The sequence below is a fragment of the Denticeps clupeoides genome, chromosome 10, assembly GCF_900700375.1.
Source record: "Denticeps clupeoides chromosome 10, fDenClu1.1, whole genome shotgun sequence".
Lineage (NCBI taxonomy): Eukaryota > Metazoa > Chordata > Actinopteri > Clupeiformes > Denticipitidae > Denticeps > Denticeps clupeoides.
Window position 1 is genome coordinate 17,449,452 of NC_041716.1, and position 22,636 is coordinate 17,472,087.

Genomic DNA, 22,636 nt, shown 5'->3' on the forward strand with positions numbered 1-22,636 from the left:
GACTAGGTCCAGAGATACCGGGTCTTGTGGAATTGTACTGTGCCATTTTAAATATGTACATAGAGTACATTCTTTTCATTCGTAAGTCAAACTGATGGTGAATAAGAAGCCAAATTCAACCTTGATTCTTCTAAAACAACATGTTTCATAAACTGAAGAATGCAGGAGAAGTAACAAAAAAAAATGGCATTTTCCATGACCTAATGTTTACTTCCTGTTCTACACTCTCACGTCTTTTATTCCCCACCACATACTTTACATGTTCAGGCAAAAGGGGTTTGCTCAATTTAAGAGTGAATCTTTAAATAGAAAATGAGTTGTTCTGGACTGACTTCTCAGCCTTTCTTTGAATTCACTTTGCTTTCAGAAGAAGACGTCAGCTACGTTCATCACCCTGCAGTGAGTGTTTACAGCAGTTCATTCATCTCAATTGACGTATTTTACAAAATCTGATTATGTGATCATAATGCTTCTTTTTTCTCTTAAGTCAAGAGCTGGTTTCAGTCACAGGCAAGTTCACTGAATGTATAGCAACATATTTATTGTATAATTACAAAAAGATTATTATAAAGATGTAATGCATGTTGATGTTTCAACAGGGAGAAATTATCATCAAGGTCTGGGTACAAAGAAATGGAAGATTTTGACAATTACAGGTGGGTGTATTTCTTCTTCACATTTAAGGCTTGACAGTGTGACTTTACGACAATATCACAGTGTGTTCATAAATAACTTTTATGATTACCATTGACGAGGATATCTTCCTAATAAACATGTATTAGTGCTATAACACGTTAATGTGAAACAAAACAATTTCAGTAATTATGAAGCAATTTGAACGTATATGCTACATTTTCACAGTGCAACACTTTTTCCACATTTTGGGGCAGTGGTGGCCTAGCGGTTAAGGAAACGGACCCATAATCGGAAGGTTGTCTGTTCCAATTCCGCACCACCAAGTTGCCTGAGCAACTGAGCTGAGTCCCCACACACGCGCTTTCATGGCTGCCCACTGCTCACCAACAGTGATGGGTTAAATGCAAAGGACACATTTTGTTGTCACCATGTGCTTTGCTGCAGTGTTTTACAATGACAATAACTTTTTAAAAATGCTACAGGCTTATTCTAACATAGATTAAATGCATTCTTTCTTCAGAATTCTACACACAACAACCCATAATGACAAAATGTTTTTTTGTCTCAAAAACTGAGAAAGCCCATCTAAAAATATTAAGCTCATGTGCCTCCTGTTTCACCTGATCATCCTTGAGATGTTTCTGCAGCATAATTGGAGTCCATATACAGTCCCAAAGTTGACAGTTTGTGTCAGGATTGTCACAAATCTGTGGAAGGTTATAGAAAACATTCTGCTGCTTTGAATGAGAACAGTGTCCTCCATCATCTGTAAGTGGAAGAAGTTCAAAACCACCAGGATTCTTGAAAGAACTGCCCGACCACCTAAAGTGAGCAATCAGGGGAGCAGGGCCTTAGGGAGGTGACCAACAAATGTGGGAGAAGTCATGCGCTGTGAATACTTTTTTAATCAGTAGTCACAGGGACAGTCCCCCTGGAGACACTCAAGGTTAAGTGGTACACCACACAATGTAGTATGTGGGGTTTGAACCTGTGACTCTGTGGTCTTCTGGATCCTAGGTGGGTGCATTTCCCACTAGGCTACTACCACCACTATTATTAGCACTGTTTGAGATCAAATGTGTTCAGCAAAGCCGTAACCTTGCTCTTTATTATACAAACTTAACATGTAGTTCTACCATCTGAAACTCCTCCTTTCCACAGGTCAGATGTCTACCATACCCAGACCACGTACAAGCATGCGTCACAGGCCAGACCCACCACATCCAGGCATGAAGCCAGCCCTGAGAGGGCCAGTAATGGCTCAGGACATTTAATCCCTCTCTGGGTTCAGTTTTTAGTGTTTTTGTTGGTGTCCGGCTTTCTGTACTTCATTTTCATTAACATGGAATCAGGTCAAAGTAATCCATTCAAGAGGTTAAACTAACAACGTTTTAGTAACATTTTATAATCTGACATTTTTAGGTCTTTTTTTTTTTTTTTTGTCACTATATGAGAGGTATTGAGATATATTGCGCTACATACAGGGGTCTGGAGATGCATTTACTTTCAGCCTCAAGCTAAATAGGCTAAGATGGTTTTATCCTACTTTTGTATTTCTTTTGTATAAAAAATATAATGCTGAAAATGCATTAGAACTATTAGATGAGATGAGGTGCTAACAAACTGTGATTGAGATTCTTCAGTGTAATTGATGGTTTACTACATGGCGTGTCAGTGTCCGTCATTTTCCTGGGCACTCATTTTTCTTTGCACTCAAGTGGTTTGTCAGAATTCCTGAACGGAAGAAAACACAACGCAAACACAAATACAATAAAGTAAATAATTTAATGTGAAAATAAAACACTTTAAAATATACAACAGATACTGAGAGCCCAGTCCCAAAAATCATACAGGGAACACATTTGGTCAAACAACGGAACATCATCGCTGTAATTTGGCAGCGGCCATGTGCCCCTTACTATAAAATCACAGTAATACTAATAATATAAACAAACAGTAGAATCCCAAGGCCTGATGGACAAAGCCAACGTACACATTCAGGCAAAATGATATTATGCAATTCGCAGCAGTAATGGAGTAAACTGGAGCTTCTGCGTGAATGGCTTGATCTTAACGGTTGTTTTTCTTTAAATAAATGTATCACTTTGCAATTCACAGTAAATTCATAAATATTAAATATTTATGAATTGATCACAGCGATGAACACAATTTTAACAGCCCGATCATGTTTGTGTGTGACTTTTTTTCCAGTGATGTAAATGCTGACTGCTTGAGAACAGGTTTGATTAGCTTTAGCTACAAAAAGGAAAAAAAAAAAAACATTAACACGGGATCCTGGAATGTGTGTGTCAGATTTTTTACACACACTTCTCAAGAACTTGGTTCTCAAAGAGAATTGGCTAAATGTGGCACGCTGGCTTCTGAGCTAGTTTTCTGTAATTAAAACACACGTCTACTTTAAGTTCAAATGTCTGTCTAGAAGCTGTGTGTGCAGCTGATATCTGGCATGTTGAGGTTTTACAAAATCTCATTACAGATTAACACCCCACAACTGTAGGAGCCATAAATGCAGAAATTGAGAGAATCACAAACATTTTATTCTTAAATGTCCATTCTGTTATTCACACTCTGTGTGGGATAAATGATTAGAATATGATTATTCTTATAAAATCATTCATGAACACCCATTTGTACCAGAAATAATTAAAAGGAATAAAAAATAATTCCTGAAGTAAATATGTGAAATGTGCAGGGATTGTCAAGCCAAGAGCATGATAGTTATCCAAATATAACAATTTTCCACACATTCGTACCCCACTGGAAAACAGCCCCACCTGCATACAATGGTATGTTTTTGAATGATTTATAATGGTTATAACCAGTATGACCATCAGCAGGCTAGTGTTTTACACATAAGCAGACCACAAGGTAACATCAGGAAGCCAAAGCACATAAGCATGTTAGACAACTACACACTTCTATAAACACGATGAGAGAGTAAGAAGAGATGTGGACTCATTTGCTGTCTTTGCTTGTTCCTGAGAGTGTTGTCCACTGAGGTATACTCAAAACCTAGAGGTTGGCCAAAAAATGGCCAGCAGTCAGTGGCAACATTTCATCTGATGTTAAAACCCAATTTAAAAATCCATTAAATAGGCATCATAGTGACACACTCACCTAGCTTTGCATGTGTGTGACCATCATTACTTTATTGTTGTCAGAACAACGTATGTGTTGTCGACGCCTGTCAAACGTAAACATTGTAATGAATGAAATGGAAGGGGAATTACTGGGCGACCGGCTGAGTTTGTGCTGTACTCACACGTCCTGCTCTCCCGTTCCAACTCTGCCAGCTTCTTCTTCCTTCTACAAAGCATTCTGAATGAAATCAGCATGATGCCGGTGGCTATGACAAATGTTACAGCAGACACCAGCAAACTGATCACCATCGGACTCAACAGTGGATCTGTGTCTGCAATAAAAATAAAGAAAAAGTAACTGAACATTGGATAGAATTGTCTGAAGGTTGAGCAACTGGACTTTCTTTCTTTAAGTATCTACCTTAAAGAAAGAAAGTCCAGTTGCCATGACTCAACTTTCAGACAAAAGTCCACCTGGATGACTGAGAATCTTCACAGACATTGGATAGAATTGGATGTAACTTTTAACGTCAGCTTTCAAGCCTAATTACAAGCTTACAAGTCTGACATTATACAACACCATGTGACAAAGCCATGTGCAACTGCAGATTTCAAGGGTTATTTTGCGCTAGCTTGGGAAACGTGAGGTTTTGGGAATAAAATGTCATCTAATGCTAATGACCTGAGTGCGACGTGCCCTCACCTCGGATGGAGACGGGCAGCGGCTGACTCTCCCGTGAGGTGAACATGCGTTCGCCCAGCTGGACCTTGTAGAGGCAGCAGTAGTAGCCCTCGTTGAGGGCCTGGGCGCTGGGGAAGGAGAAGGTGACGGAGGAAGACAGCGCTGGCAGCGAGTGGCGCACCGTTCCGTTGGGCCGAATCAGGCGGAGCTGGAATGACCCCCCCGGGTAGTGGGGCTGGGTGGTGCAGGTGATGTTGAAACTGCTGCCCTTGAAGACCCACCCTGCTGGGGTGTCCTGGGAGGTGTTGTACCAGATCTGGGGTGTGTGAAGATCCACTGGGAGGAGAAAAATTATGGTGCGCAGTGAAATTACAGATTTATCTCATTCAGTGCTGTATTTAAAAGTATGATTATTAGCCAATTACACATAAGAGACAAGGAAATTTAAGACCATTATGAAATATATTGAAAATGATTGTTCTTTTCATTGTGATACACAGCACACCAGACAGAGGGTCACCGATGATGTATAATGTACTGTGTAATAGCAACAATATAATTTCTTCCTGATGGTATGATGAAAGGCTGCTGCTGACACTAGCACATTCACAACCTGACAATCCTGAGCAGTGTTCACCATGGAAATAAAATTACACACCACATTCCCAGACTTTTTCCATGATTGTCCCTAACCAAAAAGCAGGATTTCCATGACCAACCGTATAAAAAATTGTCCAATATAATGTTTGGGTGCTGAAAAGAAAGTGAAGTGACTGTCATTGTGAAACACAGCACAGTACACAGTGACACAAAAAAATGTGTCCACTGCAAAGGCGCCCGGGGTGTGTGTGGACGTTACTTTGCTCAGTGGCAGCTTGGGGATTCAAACCAGAAACCTACTAATTAGGGGTCTGCTTCCTTACCCGCTATGCCCCAGTGGGCATCAAGGGGTTATAGAATTTAAATATGCATTTATGTCATTGATGTTGAATATAGGCAGCTTGGCGTGTTGAACGGAAAAACAAAAAAACAAAACCCCAACTCCATCTCTGACATCCGCTACATGCATCTTTTGTTTGACCACTTTGGCTGAGCCTGTACTTCCATTCTTCATTTTCACGCCAAATATCTTTACACGTGCCTGGCATGTTTGGCAAGTTAACAAGTGGTAACCCAGCGGTAATATGAGAACAATCATGTTTTCACAGCAACAACCGAAAGGACCAAGTTGCTGTAAGTGCACACACACCTACAATGATGTTGATGGAATTGCTTTGCGAGCTGTGAAGCTGGGAGAGCAAATTCCCCCAGATGCTGTACACACAGCTGTAGCTCCCCTGGTGGCTGGTCTCCAGGTCGCTCAGCGTCAGCTCCACGCTCTTCTGCCCGTTCTCCACCCTTTGGGTAACCAGGGGAGTTCCGGTGCCCCTCTTGTACAGGTGGAAGCTGACAGGCTTGTGGCCATTCAGCACGGTACAGATGAAATTGACGGCCTCTCCAGCGGAGAAGACGTTGTAACTGGATGGCAGGGTCAAGATGGGCGCTCCTGATGAGACATAAACAGCACCTAAATTAATTATAAGTGTATTTCAGGTATTACATGAAATGTGATTAAGAGGAGAGATTAACACATTTTCTCTATATGGGCACTAATGTACCATAAGCTCTTGAGAAGTCCAAGTTTAAGCCTATTTTTGCATGGAGGTGGCATTTTTGGATATTAACAGCATGCCAGTGCCAACACTCACGCGAACAGTGTACTCCGACATCAGTGTGATTAGTGCAGTTCCTGCTGAAGGTATGGGAGCAGCGTTTCAGCCTGGCCTCGTTACCCACACACTTCACGTGGCTCAGCCACAGAGGAGGAGGTCCTGTCAGACGGTCACTCACACCTCCGTGTGAAGACGCCAGCCCACACCCCAGGTCCCGACACACCACGTGGGCATCGCTCACACCCCAGGCGTGGTTACAGACGCCCACCCACCGGCCAGCATGCTGCACCTCCACCCTGCCCGAGCACCGGTCGCCACCCACCAGCCTGACATCAAGCTCTGCAGCAGGGCAGGAGCAGAGCAGACGTCACATGATCCATATAAACACACATTATTTCCCGCAAGAAATTTCACTTACCAGATGCATCCGTATACCAAACGCTGATACAACACCCTGCAAATGGCAAGCAGATCGTCTCATTTTGCAAGTGCCGATATCTGAATATCACAGATTCATCTAGCCATATTTTCTCATTTCAACTGCATAATTTCATAGTGGAGAAACTGTACTTGCTAATCAGTTTCCAGCACTTGTTGATGGAAAGTTATGGATTTCAATAATAACTCGATACCAACCAATTTCCTCAACACACTGCAATGTTGTGCTGCAAAGTCACCTTCATATTCATATTTTAAGCAAGACTCTCTGGTGTAATGATGAAGGTCATGTGTACATGAACAAAAGACAGAATATGATGGGGAGCATCACCCTGGAAAGACTTTCCAGGTTGTTTAACAGCATTGTCGTGCCAGTGTGTTTAATGCTTCTTTAATTTTCATCACCGTAGATGGATGGATGGATGGATAGACAGACAGATAACTGACCTATGAGAATGAGGAAGAGCCGAGTGCTCAGCATCCCTCTCCTCATCACGCATCCTCGATGCTGCGGGGCATGTTTCATTGCGGACCCCGAGGGACCAAAATGGCGTTAGGTGGCCATCCAGAGTAATGAAAAAAGCCAGAGGATGGCCCGCTTACTGACTTGCAGTCATCGGGAGGGGAGGGAAATTTAGCGTTACATGGCGAACTAACTACTGTCAGCCATCCTGTGGTTCTGACATAAACGCCACAAACATGCAGAACGCGTAAATGAAACAGAGCGAATATTCACATGTTAAATGAAACCGGGCCTGCTTAGCCACAGTGAACAAGACGTACGCGATAATATAATTACCCCAGCAAAGGACGTTGCCGCGAAACTCGTATCTTACTTCCGGCAACACCGGAAGTCGGTCTGGTTCGTGGTCGGTAGTCAGTGGTCCGGATTGGGTACCGACAGCGCCACCTACTGTTCGTCGGTCTGTCGTGCTCTCGACGGTGTAAGACAAAATAAGCAACAGAGCCACGAACCTTGATGGTATTGTGTGTGTGAAGTTTGCATTACAAGAAATGCTACTTCTCAACTGTCATAAACATAATTTGTGCCTGGGGCGCCAGTGGTAGCAGTAGTTAACACACTCACCAGTTCACCAGAATAATCTATGCAACTGTACACAAGTTCAATGTTAATCTGCCACGGTAAATTAAAACACTGTCTCCTAACTAATGAAAAGTTTGGACACACCTGTGTTTTCTTTATTTTCATGACCATTTACATGCCAAGAGTGTGCAAAGCAGTAATCAGAGCAAAGGGTGGATATTTTGAACAAACTAGAATATAAAACATGTTTTCAGTTATTTCACCTTTTTTGTTAAGTACATAACTCCACATGTGTTCATTCATAGTTTTGATGCCTTCAGTGAGAATCCACCAACGTAAATGGTCATGAAAATAAAGAAAACACAAGGTGTATCCAAACTTTTGGCCTGTACTGTATATAGTTTTATTTTGGACTTATTTATACATGTTTTTGCATATTTGCATTTGCATCAGTTTTTAAATGATAACTTTCATTTCTCTTAATGTTGTGTTGCACAATATGAATCTGGAATGTACTGCTGTCATGACACATAATAAAGGGGAGGACTCATGCGTGGACTATAACCACTTTTCATTTATTCATTTTAAACTGGACAAACAGACATATAGGAAGAAGCTTTGGGACCGAGGAGTGGAGCCAGTAAAGGCGAAGGTTCTCTCCCCGTGGTGGCCTAGCAGATAAGAAAGAGGCCCCGTAATTGAAAGGTTGGATCTCAAATCTTGAAGCACCACAGTGCCACTGAGGAGCCACTGAGCAAGGTCCCATCCCCACACACCGTTCCCCGATTCCCACTGCTCCCCCTGGGCATGGTTTTAATGCAGAGAAGACATTCCACTGTGTGCACTGGGCTCTGTGCAGTGGTGTGTCACACGTGACAGGCAAACTTAATTCCGAAGGATGTCAGATGCGGGTGATCAAGGGGGCGTGGTCTTCAATCCAAACCCGTGTTGGGTTGCCTGGAATCCATGGGATCCACTGTGACAACTGCACTGGACTGGGCGACCTGCAGGGAGGGTGGAGCCGGATCTACTTTTGCATAAATTGTTTGTCATCAGGATCAGAAACAAAAGTGAAAACAAACACAGAGTTCAGCTATTTCTCTACAGGATCTTTGTGCATCGTGTGAATGGTAATGAAATCGACTTCTATATTTATTGCGGGTTTCACTTGTATGTTTCGTCAAACACTTTCTCTTTCAATGTTTTATTCTATAATTGCAATTTGCTGCTGAGTTGTCTCAATCTAATTTTGGTACAGATTAAAAGATGCGGGTGACAGTTGCTGTTTTTCTGCTGCTCACTGGTAACGTCATTGTTCCCACTGATTTATGGTTTTATGTGAATTTATGATCTGGGTGGCATTGACCCCTGAACCCCTAAAATATATATTTTTTAACTCTCCAGTTTTCAGTTTGAGTGAAACAGTACGTTTCCCAGGACTGGACTTGTTGATTTCTGGTAAGGACAGTGGTGGACCCAGAAGGGCTTGTGTTTCTGTTTCTCATTGGACGAGTTGCTCTAATTTGACATGCTGTATTTCTATCAGACTGTATAGAGGAATGTGAGGAATTGGACTACTGCTTGGATCAAGGGTTAAGTAAAAGTGGCAAAGGTAAAGAAATTATTTTACTGAAAATATCAAATACATTCTGAAATACACCACTGTTCTAACGGTTGTGGTCATATCCTATGAAATTGTCCTTGTTTTATATAAAACATTTTATATAGCCATTGTGGACGTGTGCAGCGGACTAATGAGTGCTGATAGGCCCTGAGACATTAACAACTTTTTTATTTTTTAAAAATGCATACTAATGATTACTTGTTTAGGTTGCTTTGTAAGGAACTGCAAAAGTGTCTTCAAACAGTGTTTACAGAAATTTCCTGAGACGGCCTTATCCCATGTTAACCACTTTGCTGCTCTGGCTGAGCAATGGATAGGTTTGTATGGCCAAAAAAAAAAAAAAAATCAATAAAACATGACACACAGTGGTGAGCTTTCATGGAGATGATTTCGACACTGTCACAGGCGTTGCAGTGGACAAGATTGCGGACGTCTATCTTCATTGCTGGCACAATTCACAGTATCAGAATGTGACGCTGCTGTCTGGTATGTACCTGCAGTGAAAGAGAAAGTGAATGTACATCAGGGGGATTTCTGTGGTGTCGACGGGGTGGGAGTGGTAACAATCGAGTTCCACTCCCATCGGCTCCCTTTCAGCTTTGGCTGTTTGTATTGGGGGGTTTTTGTAGACTGCTTGCTGGATGCCATCTTTGAGGCAGCACAGGTGCCTTTAACTGAGCTCGGAGAAGCAGTCTTCACCGATCCAGGTCAGTCTTTGCCCAGCGTAGAATTGTGTTGCACTGCATTTTAATAAGATTGGGAACATTCCACTTTGAAAATTTGAATACAAAGACAGGATAAATATGTGTGACTGAATTACCATTCTGAACCACATGTTATGTTGCCAATAGTACATTCACAGGAAATGTATTACATTACATATACTGTATATTCATGTTGTATATTTGTAAAGACATTTTCCTCTTGACCATTTTTGCTTAATTTCTGATGTATGTTGTCGCATGTATTTACCGCATGTACCTTGTTTTCTAATAATGTATTTGATTCTCTAGTTTTGTGAGCCGTTTCATTTTTTTGCCATGTGGCAGACACCCTTATCCAGAGCAATTTACAGAATTTATTTTCTCTTTTTTCAAGCCTACATGTCATGCTGGATCTTTCAATCCTTGAAACAAATTATTCACTGCTACATCAACATTGACAACGGATACTGGAGAGCGATTGGTAAGAACAAATTCAATTAAAATGTCTAAGTGAAATAAACAAATTCATGCTGTAATTTGTAAATGTGTATTCTTCTAAACAGAAGTGAATACAGACAATGAACTACAGCACAATGTTTATGGTACTGCTGGCATTAAAAAAGTTATTATTCAGGCAATGCCCGACTGTTCACTGGGTAAAGTATTTCTACTGTGGTTCCCTGTTCTACAGAATACTTAATGTGCAGCCAAATTAAGAGCATGACAGCAAAAGAATGCCAGGATGTTTGGAATCGCATTGTGGGTAATTATAACATTTGAAACAGTGGTCCACCGTCAGTTGAATTGGGGGATCGTTTTTTAGGACTTTTTTATGTAGTTGTTGGTGTTAATTTAACCCATTTAATAACATTGGTACAACAGGCACTCCTGAATTTGTGAAACAACAGACAAAAGGTATGTTTAAATGTTTGGTGTGTATGTAGACCTAAAATGATGTGTATGGATACCTCAGATTTGTTTCCTCTGTCACAGATTTAATGATTTGTCAAGTTCATGCCATCATATCGGCGACAGCTCAGTGTTGACAATAATCAGATGGAAGAACCATCTCTACATCTGTTAACAAAGAAATCTCAGCAATAAATAAGTACATAAATTAGGTATTGGGAGCTATCTGAATCTATTATGAATATTTTATTTTATGTACATCAGTAAATGCAATGTATTAACTTCATTTATTTGCATGTTTTTTATTTCCTTTTCATGTTTTAAAGACATACAATACACACTCAAACACAGAAAAAGAATCAGGTAGACAGGAGAAAAAGGGCAGAGAACAAAAAGACCAACAGAAAAAAATGAAAAAGGAATAGACAGTAACTACAGTTCAACAACAAACAAACAAGTAACACACACATACAAACATACATCATACATACAAACATACATGGATATATAAAGCTAATTTATAAAGCATCTTAACTGGAATATATTATTTTGAGTAGCAATTGTAATTTTAGCAGTAATAACCACAATAGTAATAATAATAATAATAATAATTGGAACAGTAATATTATTAATTAAAAAGCGGAATGGTTTAAACCCCTTCTGCCACATTTCCATCGAGTCTGAATGAGCTAAAAGTCAGAAGTCCGTGTTCATCATCTGTCCAAACACTCCGCTGTTAACGATCACCGTACTCCCATAAAGAACCTCCCAGTTCTTGACAGCAGGGGTGGAGGTTGAATGTTTGAGGGGAGCAGTGGGAAAAGCCATATTCATGTTTCAAAGCTGTGGGTGAGGGAAAAACGTGGTGCCAGTGGGCAGGTGTGTGTGTGTGTGTGGAGGTGGGGGGTTTGGACGAACAGTATGGCTCTGGAATGTCATTATCAGTTAATACTGCATTCTCAGTCCATCACCCTGAGCGCCACTGTCGTCCACAGCCTCTCCACGCTTCCTCGTGTTTATAAGCAGGTCTCGAAGCTGTGCAGTGGGCTGGCGAGGTTCGGGGAAGCAGCGGATTTCCTGGGGTCTTTGGGGGTGAGGAGGTCATAGTTGTCGGCGGCGTTATTGTTGCAGTTGAGGGTGACGGGCAGGCTCTGCTGTCGGTAAGGGCATGTCGAGGGACGGGATCTGGGAGGTCGCTGGGGCGGCTGCGAGGGTGGGGCCATGTGACGCAGAGCCAGGCGCACGTGGTTGTGGTTGCAGCGCTCCGATTCGTCGTCAATATCCGTCTCGTCGATCAAGGGAATGTTGTGGACTGAATCGTTGATGATAAACTCGGGGTGTGCCATGAAGTCGTGGATGGAATTCCGCGACTCTGGCTTCTCGATGCCGTCGTACAGGGAGCTACGGAACGCTTTCACCACCCGGATCTACACAGGGATGCAGGGGAGCAAGTGAAGCACAGCGGGAAATACACAGGGAGTCGAGGGGACAGAGAAATAAACACAAGTTATTGTCTCCACACACAGGAAGAAAAAAAACAGCATTACTGGCTTCCCTGCAGGAGCAAAGCAGCTGATCAGGACAGAGTCATATTTCTTCATTTTAGCGTTATATGACTAAAGCAACAGGAGGTCCTTATTTAATCTGTGTGTAGCTTTGGCCGTTGGCTTGTTACAGGATTTGTTACAGGAGGCACTCCGCCTCATGCACATCTTACATGGATCTGAACTGAAATAAAGAAAAAACTAAAAGGTGAAACTAAAGGCAAAATATAAAGGTAAAAGGAAAAAAAAAAAGTCATAAACTCAAAATGTTGCTGTTGTCAGTTCACAATCTGACATAAAATGGATGAAGCATGAGCAAATAAAAACACAAGCACGGCAAATAAGCACAAATACAGCAAGTGTAACACACACAAAGACACACATTTATAACTCGGACACACGCATTTAGACATTGACAGAGGAAACCCATAAAACCAACACGATATACGCTATACAGAACAGACTTGCGGGCGGATGGAGTAACAGCAGCAGATGCATCCTTAGGACCAACCAGTAAAAAACAAGCAGACCAATAAAGCGCAAGCACTTTCAGAAGCAAGGCCTAATTCATGTATTTTTCCCTGTTGAGCTTGGGCAAAATTTTAACAGTGCTAATTTGGACCCAAATAACGTTTGCTAAAAAATATTGTATTTGGCACCATCAATTGGTATTGTGTTTTTTGCCAGACATTACTTTTCCAGAATATTCGTATATTCAGCCACGCCCTTTCGGCAGCTGTTTCCTGTTTCTGGAAACTACCTACTTAATGTAACTATACTGAATGTTAGAACCGGGAAGTTGGAACTCTTTGATTTGCCTTGTCGCTGGATTTCTCCAACCCTTTGTTATGTACAATGCAAATATTAGTTTTGGGTTTGAAGAATTTCTCATGCATAGATAATCAGATATAATGTGTGTTATATGAGCAGATAAACCCTAACTGTCTTTTGCAAAAGAATATTCACTGACATATTAGGAAGCTCCTTTAGATGGAGGTGCAAATGAGATGCCAGCTGAGTAAGGTAACTTAATTTTTAGGACCAATAGATTTAAATATCACTCCCTTGTGAAAAGTGAAAGTGATGTTTTTTTTGTCTTTACTGCAGCACTGCACACGGTGCACACAACAAAATGTGTCCCCTGCATTTAACCCATCACCATTTCACTACCAGCAGTGTGTGGAGACAATAATTTGCTCAGTGGCACCTTGGCAGTTGGGGATTCGAACTCGCGACCGCGTCCTTACCCGCTAGGCTACCATTGCCACTAGGGGAACTTGAATTAATGTTAAACAATCCCATAAAGTGAAATTTTCATAATAGGGGACCTAACACATCAATATATAAATAACAATCACTTTCTTGCACATATCATATTCAGAATAGAGATGATGAAAGGTTAACATAGATGTTGACTTTAGCATGAAGTGAAAGCTTGAGTGACTTGAGTGACAATTAAACTTTTAATGTTGAAAAGTTGTATTGTGTTGTTAGCTGCATAAGATGATGTTGACTGCTCGTCCCAGTTTTGGCAAATCCCAATTTCCCGGTTCATGCTGAATGTAATATGTTTTGTTCTTGTCTTAGCACCATTAATATACAGCCCCTAATATCAAAGTATGAATATGAAAGGTCGGCAGGCAACAATCTGTCCAGTGAAGCAACATAAGGCACACCAGCAAAAGTTCAGATTCAGCTTTCTAATTTATTTTATGTTTCCTGGTGAATTCACAAGCACAGAACATGGAATTTTTTTTTAACCAATGTTTATTAACACTGGTACATAAGAGATGATCAATTGTTATTATTATCCTTGAATTCATATTTAACAGATCGTTGAGTATAAGGTACTAGTAGATTCAGTAGGTTCAGCTTTTTTTCAGTAGCTTTTGCACAGTTGTGAAAGACATGAATACCTGATGTTGCTTCTAGCTCTTTGCATTCTGTACTGTGCCTTTCAGTGCTGTAGCATTGGTGTAACTGACTACTGAAAAGTGCGGTAGACAGTGCAGGACACCATGCAACATTTATTCCAAGATCCCAGTTTTAAACAACAGCAGCCCTGGTGGTTTGCCATGTCCCAGACTTACCCCTTTCCTTTGGTTCAAAAATAAACATACAGACAGAATGCAATCATTCACATGCAGACGTGCACACTCTCCTCTTGGCAAACGGGTCCATGTTAGCATGGGGTTGCAACTATTTGATGGAGAGAGAGATAGAAAGTTGAATGGGTTACTCAGTGAAGGGCCATTCCCGGCACCAGTCTGCCCCGCCCTACATGACAGAAAGATGCAGTGGCTGTGGTGAAGTAACACATTGCAAATGTAGCTGAGGACATGATCATGGACGTGCATTTAGAGTTTTGCAGTGCTAATTAGATTCCTTCACTAATGGGTATCAATGGCTGCTTGATCGCTGTACCCCGCATGCGCAAGACAAGAGTCCCAGCACAGCACAGGAAGCAGCATGACCCTCCCACAGATCATCAAACAACACAGAGGAACTGTTTAAAGCCTTTGTGGAGATTTGTTTGTCCAAGGAGCCAGCGTGTGGCTAAATGCACACGGATGTGAAAATTTTTTTAAAATCTGCATTTTAAGACATTGTAAACTTTCGAGTATAAGGCCCACAACACTCAGCACAATGTGTGACTTTATTTGGTCTTGTGTCTTAACTGTAAGCATAATTTTAATTCCTTTTAGGATCGTAATAAGAAAAAACATAAACACAAAAGCACATCCATCACAGGAAACACTGATTACAGTGGTAAATCTCTCTATGAACTTTTTTGTACACTTTTCATTCATTTCCACATTTGGTTTATTTAATAGATATCTTTTACTACATATGCCAGCAACTGCAAAGCATGGCATTATTTATGCCATCTTAATCTGACAAATAATGTAAAATAAACGATTCTCTTCTCTATTTGAAGTCTCAGTCAGTTTGGTCACTTATACTTAAACGGCTCTAAGCGCTGGAACTAGGTGAGAGTTTGAATGTACTGGAGAGCAAAGAGGCTTGGTCATTTTTTTTTTTTTAAATATGGTGTAAGAATCTGCACTTGTTTCAATGACAACAAACTAAAATTTGTATTTATATTTTTTTGGTGCAGTATGCAGCTTCAAGTATTGGAATAGAGATGAAAATATACTATTACTTAACTTCTGGTACATAATTAACTAATTACATGTATTTATGCCACGCAGTTGCTCCATTATGTTATTTATCTGGCATTCAAGGCCTGACCTTCAAATGAGATCACAACTATTCTAATTTTTTATATTTTTTTATCATTTTATTATACTAGAAGCAAAATAAAATGCATTTGAAACTGTTTTTATTTTGATAATAACATTTTGTATGTGAATGTTTTAACAGTTTCTGAAACCTATAGTTTCTCACTATGGGGTTTAGAGCACAAAGCACAAAAAGGATGAAGACCAGGGAAAGCAGACAGACACTGAGAAGGGGAGAGAAAGAGAAACAAATATACATACATACAAGCATATATATGTATATTTGTCCTGAAATAAGTGAACAAGGCATCACTGAACTGACAACCCTTGGTTAAAATAAAATGGGACAGAGTGGGTGAATATCCATTATAACTTAAATAAAATTTCCTCAGCATTTCTTCTCATTGTATTAGTGGATGGTACAACAATATAAAGAAGGAAAAAGAACATAAGAAAATAATCTAAAAATTGTGGAGAAACAGTGGTCTGAGGGGGAAACAGAAAAATTGTTGAGAAATGCTGTATATAGGATGTACTTAGGTAAATTAAATTAATTCAAGCTATTATCATTTATATACACATATTATATACACAGTGATATATTTGTTTTTTGGAATACAAAGCATTTCTTTCCACATTACTTTAGAAATGTGCAATGCATCAGGCATTTGGACAGTGTTTTTATCATCTGGATTTATTTTCAATGGTTTGAGTGTCTATCCATTCTATGTGAGCTGTAAATCAAAGTAATTTTTTTTTTTATCAAAAAAGAACCTTCACAACCAACCAGTGTGGAACACAGAGATCAGCAGCTGCTGGAAAATAAAAACCCGAACAGATAATTGTATTCAAACATATTCAATGAATCAACTGAATGTCCCTACTGCCTTTCTTGCATGCAAAGAAACAGGAAATGGACAAAAAAGAAGGGAAGAATAGAGTGTAAGAAGAAAAAACACAAATCCCATGCAAAGACACAGATGAGATCAGTAAATCGTTAGAAAGCTTCAATTTCAGTATAAACACAAAATCACCAAATGCATCTCTAATCTCTAATCTCTAAATGATCTCTAATTTCCATGAAGGAAAGTTGGAAAACCACAAAGTCTGAGCCCAGGTATCCCAGAAAAATAAAAAGAAGGAATCAGTGCAGGCGTCCAGTCTGACCTAAAGAGGGGTGAATGAAGATTAGTTGTTGATACCACAGAGATATTAAACAGTTATGGGCTTATACTCGAAGGTTTACAACTACTCTACAATGGAAAAAAATTTAAAACATTTTTTATTTCTTTGTCCCTTGAATACTGAAAATCACCATTATTTCATACCAATGTCATATTCATTCTGTGGTTCACAATGGAATTTTTTCACTTAATAGTGATGGAATATTTTGAAATCATCATTAGTTTAATATTAATACCTTGGTCACAAATCAAATGAGCAGCAGCGACAAGAGGCACCAAGAGAAACAAAACCAGCCGCATCACAGGCAGCATCAAGCCAAACAAAGCAGCAAGACAAAGAAATAGTCAGGTTACGATGAGCTGGTGGAGGAGGAAAGAAGAGACACACAAAGAGCCAACGTAAGCTTGAAGCTCAGTGTTAAAAACCAAACAAACGGCAATAAAGAAACGAAAGTGAAATGGAAAGAAAAAGGGGAATGGCATAGGCACCATCCTCCACATGAACGGCTATGGTGAAGTGTGTGTGTCATGGGAACCTCTGAGTGTGTGTATGTCTCGCTCTACTGTTAGTGGTGCCGTTAATGGAAAGGTGGAACTCACTCCCAGGGACACCAGTTGAATTGGCAGTGGAGAGAACTACGTGAGTGGGGGTAGAAATATTGGTTACATCGTGGAGCTGGCTGAGAACTGAGGAGCGTCGGCGTACAGCACCCTGAAACGAGCCACTTCTCTTGAAGGTGCTCACTACCTCCATCTGTGGGAGAGAGACAGAGAGGGACATCACACAGACACTGTAGTGAGACTTTGGAGCGGGAGAGGGATGTCTCAATATAAAATATAAAATATAAAATAACAGAAGGAATACTTGATTACCACTTCCATGTGAACCTCTAAAGTGTCTTGCGTGTTTGGTGGCAGTGGTCATCAGGGAATTTAATTGGAGCTAATGTTGTCTTACTAGTTACCTCGGTAACAGTTCTGTGCAAGAGCAGCTTGTTCTTGTTCACAATGGTAAGGCCAATCGCAGCTGAAGATGCAATGATGTGGGTGAGTTAAAGGGACACTAATGTGAAAAGTGAGGGTGGTGGGGTCCATGTAATGAGACATAGTATGAAAGTGTGTGGTATAATGAGGTGAAGAGGTAGGCACGAGTTTCATTTAAAAAAAAAAAAAAGGACACAAAATCAGGTTAGAATTCACGTCATACACTGTTATTTTCCTCTTCAATGGTGGATCCTTCAGCCTCATCACAAGATTCAAAGCATTCAAGATTAAATTATGCCTACAGGCCTGACAGTCCCATTTAGCAACAGGCTGCAGCCCCAGACTGGCGACATGGTTATGGAGAACCAGGGAACCTTGCTGGTAATTGGTCCGATCTCCACTACCCCTGTCTTATAACTCAGTTCATTTCAGTTCAGTACAACTACATCCACTATACTGAATTGAACCCTGAATGTTTTCTGACAGTCTATACAGACACATTCAGTCAGAATTAGCTACACAGAAAAGAATCATCCATTTTCTCCAGTGAATTTGGCCCTACAAGAACGTGGTGTGTTTAAAAAAAAATGAGCCAACTTGCGTCAGATTCCAGTCTACCTGAGTCTGAATGCGGTTGAGGCCTCGGAACCAGAGGATCTGTCCACGTCGCAGTTCTCGCTCAGCGTGGTCAATCTCCTCCTCATCCTCAGCTAAATCTTCATCCATGATTTCGTCAGTGCCTGGCCCATGCCCTGCCTCCTTCAAGAACTTCAGGTGGCTGGTTGGCACTGTGGCAATGACCTTTAGGAAAATATGAAAGATTCAAATGTTTCAGAATTTAAAGCCCAACTTCATTCAAGATTATTCTTGTTGCACATGTTTGATTCACAACATTTGAAGACATTTTAAGACATTTTACCCAGTTCACAGTTAAAACATCTAAAAGTGTAGTTTATTTTAGCCATTGGTCCAAACTGGTCTAGACTATTTTGTGTAGTCACCGCAAAAATGACATCTGAGCTTTTTTGAGCTATTACATAGCTAAGAATACCATCAGACTGACTGGATTAATATTCAACATGGTAGACCTGCACTGTCTGACAATCACTGACCCTTCCAAAATTTAAGCCATTCTTGGAGTCTGTTTTGCAGTCACATATTATGCAAAATAATATGTAAAAAAAAATGCAATCTAATTTGTGTGGCCTTTCAGTACAACTGGAGGTGAATGCCTGAGATTATTGGGTTCAGTGGGTGTTGATGTGACAGTAGAAGAAAGAGAGTGATGGCACCTGTCCCCACAGCAGCTCTCCCACGCCCACAAACAGACACCAGAGCCACTGCGCCACATTCAGGGGTGCGCAGCTGAATGGTTTGCCACCCCACTGTACGATCACAATCTGGACAGGAGATCACACACAGGAGACAGCAGTTTCACACGCTTTTGTGTGCACATTGTAAGAAAATGACACGCATGTAATAATCACTTCACCCAATTCTCACATCAATTCTCTAACAAAAAACATATTATCTTATATCAATCAATCAATCACACACAGACAACTAAACTGAAAGCTTTCAAGAAACCGCACACATTTTGATAAACATTCACTCAATGCCCATACCCGCTCACTCCATGTTAGGGGAGAACGCAATAGGATAAGCACCATTCACGCTCCATTCACACACACATCAGCACCTATGACAATTAAGAATTGAAAGCCCATCTAGTGTACATGCCCTTGGCAATATGATGAGAATTGGTGAACATATTCTGGTCAAATCAAGGGAATAAACTACCAAAAAATCTCACCTGCACAGCAAAAGTGCCCAGCACGATGCTGCAGAAGATGGGGTTGGAGAAGATGCCATCAAACACATTCCTCTCACCATGGATCTTGCGGGCATTGATCTCGTTGAAGAGCTGCATGAGGACAAAGGTGTTGAAGATGATGGTGTAGTGCTCAGATGGAGGAGAATGCAGGGGAGCATTGCGACCAGAGTCAATATCAAAGATCTTCTCTCCTACAAAGCAAACAGAAATACACAGAAAGAAAAAATCTATGACATAACTTTTATTGACTTATATGTTGGTGTAGTCTCTGCTCCACAGGGGAATATCACACCCCTGCCCACAGACACCAGCAAATTCTATGCAATTGTAGAACCTGCCCACCACATACATGATGCTTCAAACTTCCAGTCCTTTAACCAGCCAAACCTGGAACACAGCTACATTAAAATTTGTGGCATTTACCAGACTGCCTGATCCAGAGCGACTTACAACCAGTAGTTACAGGGACAGCCCCCCCCGGAGACACTCAGGGTAAAGTGTCTTGCTCAGGGACACTAGTGGTGTTTGAACCTGTGACTTTGTGGTCTTCTGGTTCAGAGGTGAGTGTTTTACACACTAGGCTACTACCACCCATTAAAATGTAGTTCATATTTACACTGCCAGCAGGTTTTGAACCTGCGTGGGGAGACCCATTTCGATTTTGAGTCCAACGCCTTAACAACTTGGCCATCGCAGTCTAATCCCCTTATCTCCAGCGTACCCACAAATAGCAGTGTGAAGATGATGACGAGCTGGTAAACAGCATGGCCCAGTATGTTCTTCATCATGGTGAGGGAGATGAGGGGCTGGTTGCGTCCGTATGGCTTCCTCAACAGCAGGGCCTCAGTCGGGGGCTCGGTTGCTAGAGCCAGAGAGGCAAATGTGTCCATGATGAGGTTCACCCACAACATCTGCACCGCCTTAAGAGGAGAGTCCTGAGAGAGAGATTAAAACCGATAAATACTGATAAAAAAAATGACAGAAAGAGTCTTCAAACATGTATACAGAACAAACCCATATTGCACAGAAGTATCTTGTGTTTAAGAAAAATTCTGAAATATTCATCACATCTTATAGTCAGACCAATAAAGTAAGTACTTTCTGCTTGTGATCGGTGAGAGAAAAGGTTGTTTATCCAAGATACACCAGACACAGAAGCAGGTACCTGTGTGATACAGGCTCCGGTGAAAGCCACAGTGACTGCCACCACATTGACAGTGAGCTGGAACTGAAGGAACTTTGAGATGCTGTCATAAACGTTCCGTCCCCACATCACCGCCTTTACAATACTGGAGAAATTATCGTCTGTCAGAATGATGTCCGATGCCTCTTTAGCCACATCGGTTCCGGCAATGCCCTGAACACAGACCAAGACCAAGGGTTACCATGCTATAACCAAACATTTACCACACTGAGCCATTCAGCAGTTAGCAGTGGTTTTTCGGTCACCATGGCAAAGCCAACATCCGCCTTCTTCAGTGCTGGGCCATCATTGGTACCATCTCCAGTTACAGCCACAACCTGTCTCTGTTCCACTATAGTGCTGTCGATGATGCCTGTGTACAGAAAATGCAGCATAATGAGAGCACTCCTTCTAACTGGAAATTGAAACCCTGTTTAGACCTTCCATCTCATCACAAGTCAACAGCTCAGTCCATACCAGAACGCTTTTCTGTAAAACGGGTTTTCAGTTTATAAAAAAACAGCGTCCACACGGAAATGTTTTCTAAAATGTTTTTTTTTCTCATGGATGCGCAGAGATGGCACTGTAACCTCCCGGCCTCATCCAAAGTGCTCTCCTTGTTTGGTGTCTAGCGCTCCTCTGCAACGAGTTAAACAGCCTTGTCTTTTCATTAGAAATGGGCACAGTAGAGACGATTTTTTTTGTTGTAGAGGTTCTGCAGCTGCCAAAAATATATACACTAGATGTCGCGTTGAATAGGGTCGTCTAGGGGTAGAGCATGGGATGGGGTAGAGCTCCTTTAAAAGTCCCCTATTATGAAAATTTCACTTAATATTTAATAATAATTATTTAACATTAATACGAGTTCCCTTAGCCTGAGTATGGTCCTGCAGTGGCTAAAAATTGTGATACATGTATGTATAAAGAGTGCTTTGGCCACTCTGCTTCACTGTTCAGAGAGCACCAGCTCAGATGATCAGATCTGGAATTTCTCCCCTTATGACGTCATAAGGGGAATGGTTCCCTCCTCTTTCTCATGCTTTGCCTGCCCAGAGAATATCCCACCCCTCCCCTAAAAACGAAACTGCACTGAATGTCATGGCTTGAAAACATACAAAAACCAGTGGGTTCATAAAAAAAAAATTCTGGAAAAACGCCAACACGACTTCCTGTCTGCGCCAAACATTGTGGTTGGTGGATGGTGTCGATGACATCATTTCCACAAATGCCCGCTCACATCTATAGGCCACTCTCCTCCTCATCCTGCCTCTCTCCACCTCATTTGTATTTAAAGGTACACACACTGAAACGGCGCGTCCTGAGGAAATCTCATTGTGGGACTGGATCAAAGTGGCCGTAATTCTGCACCACGGCTGACTTCAGATTCAGCATTAGGACACAAAGATCTATATAAAAGCAAAAACATTTTTCATGATAGGGGACCTTTAAACTGAGTGACTGTCTTCCAGGGCTAAAGTGGCATACTGAATTAAAGGACCATAATCCGGCAAATTTGAGAAGCAATTTTATTGTCTTGGTTTGTTTCATGGTTTTACGACTGAGCAATGGATAAACTGATAGAGAAGCAGTTTTTGAAAACATAGCATGTTATGTTCAAAATGTAATGTACATAAAGCTATTTTTTATTCAAAATAAACTTAAACTACATTCCTACTACATGCAGAACAATAAAAACACCACAAAAAAGCCAGCAATGTTTGCTGAAAGACCCTGGCAATCTTCACTGTAAACCCTGCAGCATTACCACAATTAAATTTATATTTACACTTTTATCCAAAGCAGCAGGCATTTGT

General features: G+C 41.0%; 3 protein-coding genes and 1 non-coding gene across 14 annotated transcripts in view; 1 reads left to right on the top strand and 3 right to left on the bottom strand.

The window, feature by feature from the left end:
* Window positions 1-2,402: 2,402 nt before the first annotated feature.
* LOC114797786 (uncharacterized) lies at window positions 2,403-7,420 on the bottom strand. 5 transcript variants are annotated; one of them, XM_028992870.1, is made up of 8 exons: window positions 7,017-7,420; window positions 6,550-6,585; window positions 6,168-6,470; window positions 5,669-5,965; window positions 4,441-4,755; window positions 3,920-4,069; window positions 3,775-3,841; window positions 2,403-2,892 (listed from the first exon to the last, which is right to left on the bottom strand). In XM_028992870.1, the coding sequence occupies exons 1-7, from the start codon at window positions 7,093-7,095 to the stop codon at window positions 3,801-3,803; spliced, it is 1,221 nt and encodes a 406-aa protein (XP_028848703.1). In that variant the 5' UTR covers window positions 7,096-7,420; the 3' UTR covers window positions 2,403-2,892; window positions 3,775-3,800. The 5 variants fall into 5 exon arrangements, with proteins under 5 accessions (XP_028848703.1, XP_028848701.1, XP_028848700.1 ...); XM_028992868.1 differs by having other exon boundaries at window positions 2,403-3,669; XM_028992867.1 differs by having other exon boundaries at window positions 3,775-4,069.
* Window positions 7,421-8,579: 1,159 nt separating this feature from the next.
* LOC114797788 (uncharacterized) lies at window positions 8,580-11,137 on the top strand. The gene is made up of 12 exons (XM_028992872.1): window positions 8,580-8,744; window positions 8,873-8,917; window positions 9,019-9,072; window positions 9,161-9,226; window positions 9,445-9,555; window positions 9,644-9,724; window positions 9,868-9,945; window positions 10,337-10,423; window positions 10,506-10,544; window positions 10,634-10,705; window positions 10,825-10,857; window positions 10,936-11,137. The coding sequence occupies exons 2-12, from the start codon at window positions 8,881-8,883 to the stop codon at window positions 10,986-10,988; spliced, it is 711 nt and encodes a 236-aa protein (XP_028848705.1). The 5' UTR covers window positions 8,580-8,744; window positions 8,873-8,880; the 3' UTR covers window positions 10,989-11,137.
* An 86-nt stretch (window positions 11,138-11,223) lies between these two features.
* The window catches only part of atp2b3a (ATPase plasma membrane Ca2+ transporting 3a), a 30,841-nt gene continuing 19,428 nt past the window's right edge, over window positions 11,224-22,636 (bottom strand). For 2 of the 7 annotated variants that reach the window (XM_028992860.1, XM_028992857.1), the window contains 8 exons: window positions 21,089-21,195; window positions 20,805-20,996; window positions 20,361-20,574; window positions 19,619-19,830; window positions 19,098-19,205; window positions 18,424-18,606; window positions 17,422-17,575; window positions 12,118-12,278 (listed from right to left, as the gene is read on the bottom strand). In XM_028992860.1, coding sequence (XP_028848693.1) covers window positions 12,253-12,278; window positions 17,422-17,575; window positions 18,424-18,606; window positions 19,098-19,205; window positions 19,619-19,830; window positions 20,361-20,574; window positions 20,805-20,996; window positions 21,089-21,195 — 1,196 coding nt within the window. In that variant the 3' untranslated portion in view covers window positions 12,118-12,252. Of the gene's footprint in view, window positions 12,279-15,418; window positions 17,576-18,423; window positions 18,607-19,097; window positions 19,206-19,618; window positions 19,831-20,360; window positions 20,575-20,804; window positions 20,997-21,088; window positions 21,196-22,636 lie in introns of those variants that run through there. The other 5 variants (XM_028992855.1, XM_028992854.1, XM_028992858.1 and 2 more) reach the window with 3 other exon arrangements.
* trnal-caa (transfer RNA leucine (anticodon CAA)) lies at window positions 20,255-20,336 on the bottom strand. Its single transcript has one exon. It is a non-coding gene; the product is annotated as a tRNA-Leu (tRNA).

What these genes read in the sequence shown, in the direction of transcription:
- LOC114797786 (XM_028992867.1), bottom strand. Translation starts at nt 7,095, where the DNA reads ATGAAACATGCCCCGCAGCATCGAGGATGCGTGATGAGGAGAGGGATG. An exon ending in TTGGTATACGGATGCATCTG is followed by an intron (nt 6,471 to 6,549) that starts GTAAGTGAAATT and finishes GCCCTGCTGCAG; the next exon opens with AGCTTGATGTCAGGCTGGTG. An exon ending in GCTGCCCGTCTCCATCCGAG is followed by an intron (nt 4,070 to 4,440) that starts GTGAGGGCACGT and finishes TTTTTATTGCAG; the next exon opens with ACACAGATCCACTGTTGAGT.
- LOC114797788 (XM_028992872.1), top strand. Translation starts at nt 8,881, where the DNA reads ATGCGGGTGACAGTTGCTGTTTTTCTGCTGCTCACTG. An exon ending in ACTACAGCACAATGTTTATG is followed by an intron (nt 10,545 to 10,633) that starts GTACTGCTGGCA and finishes CCTGTTCTACAG; the next exon opens with AATACTTAATGTGCAGCCAA. An exon ending in TGTGAAACAACAGACAAAAG is followed by an intron (nt 10,858 to 10,935) that starts GTATGTTTAAAT and finishes CCTCTGTCACAG; the next exon opens with ATTTAATGATTTGTCAAGTT.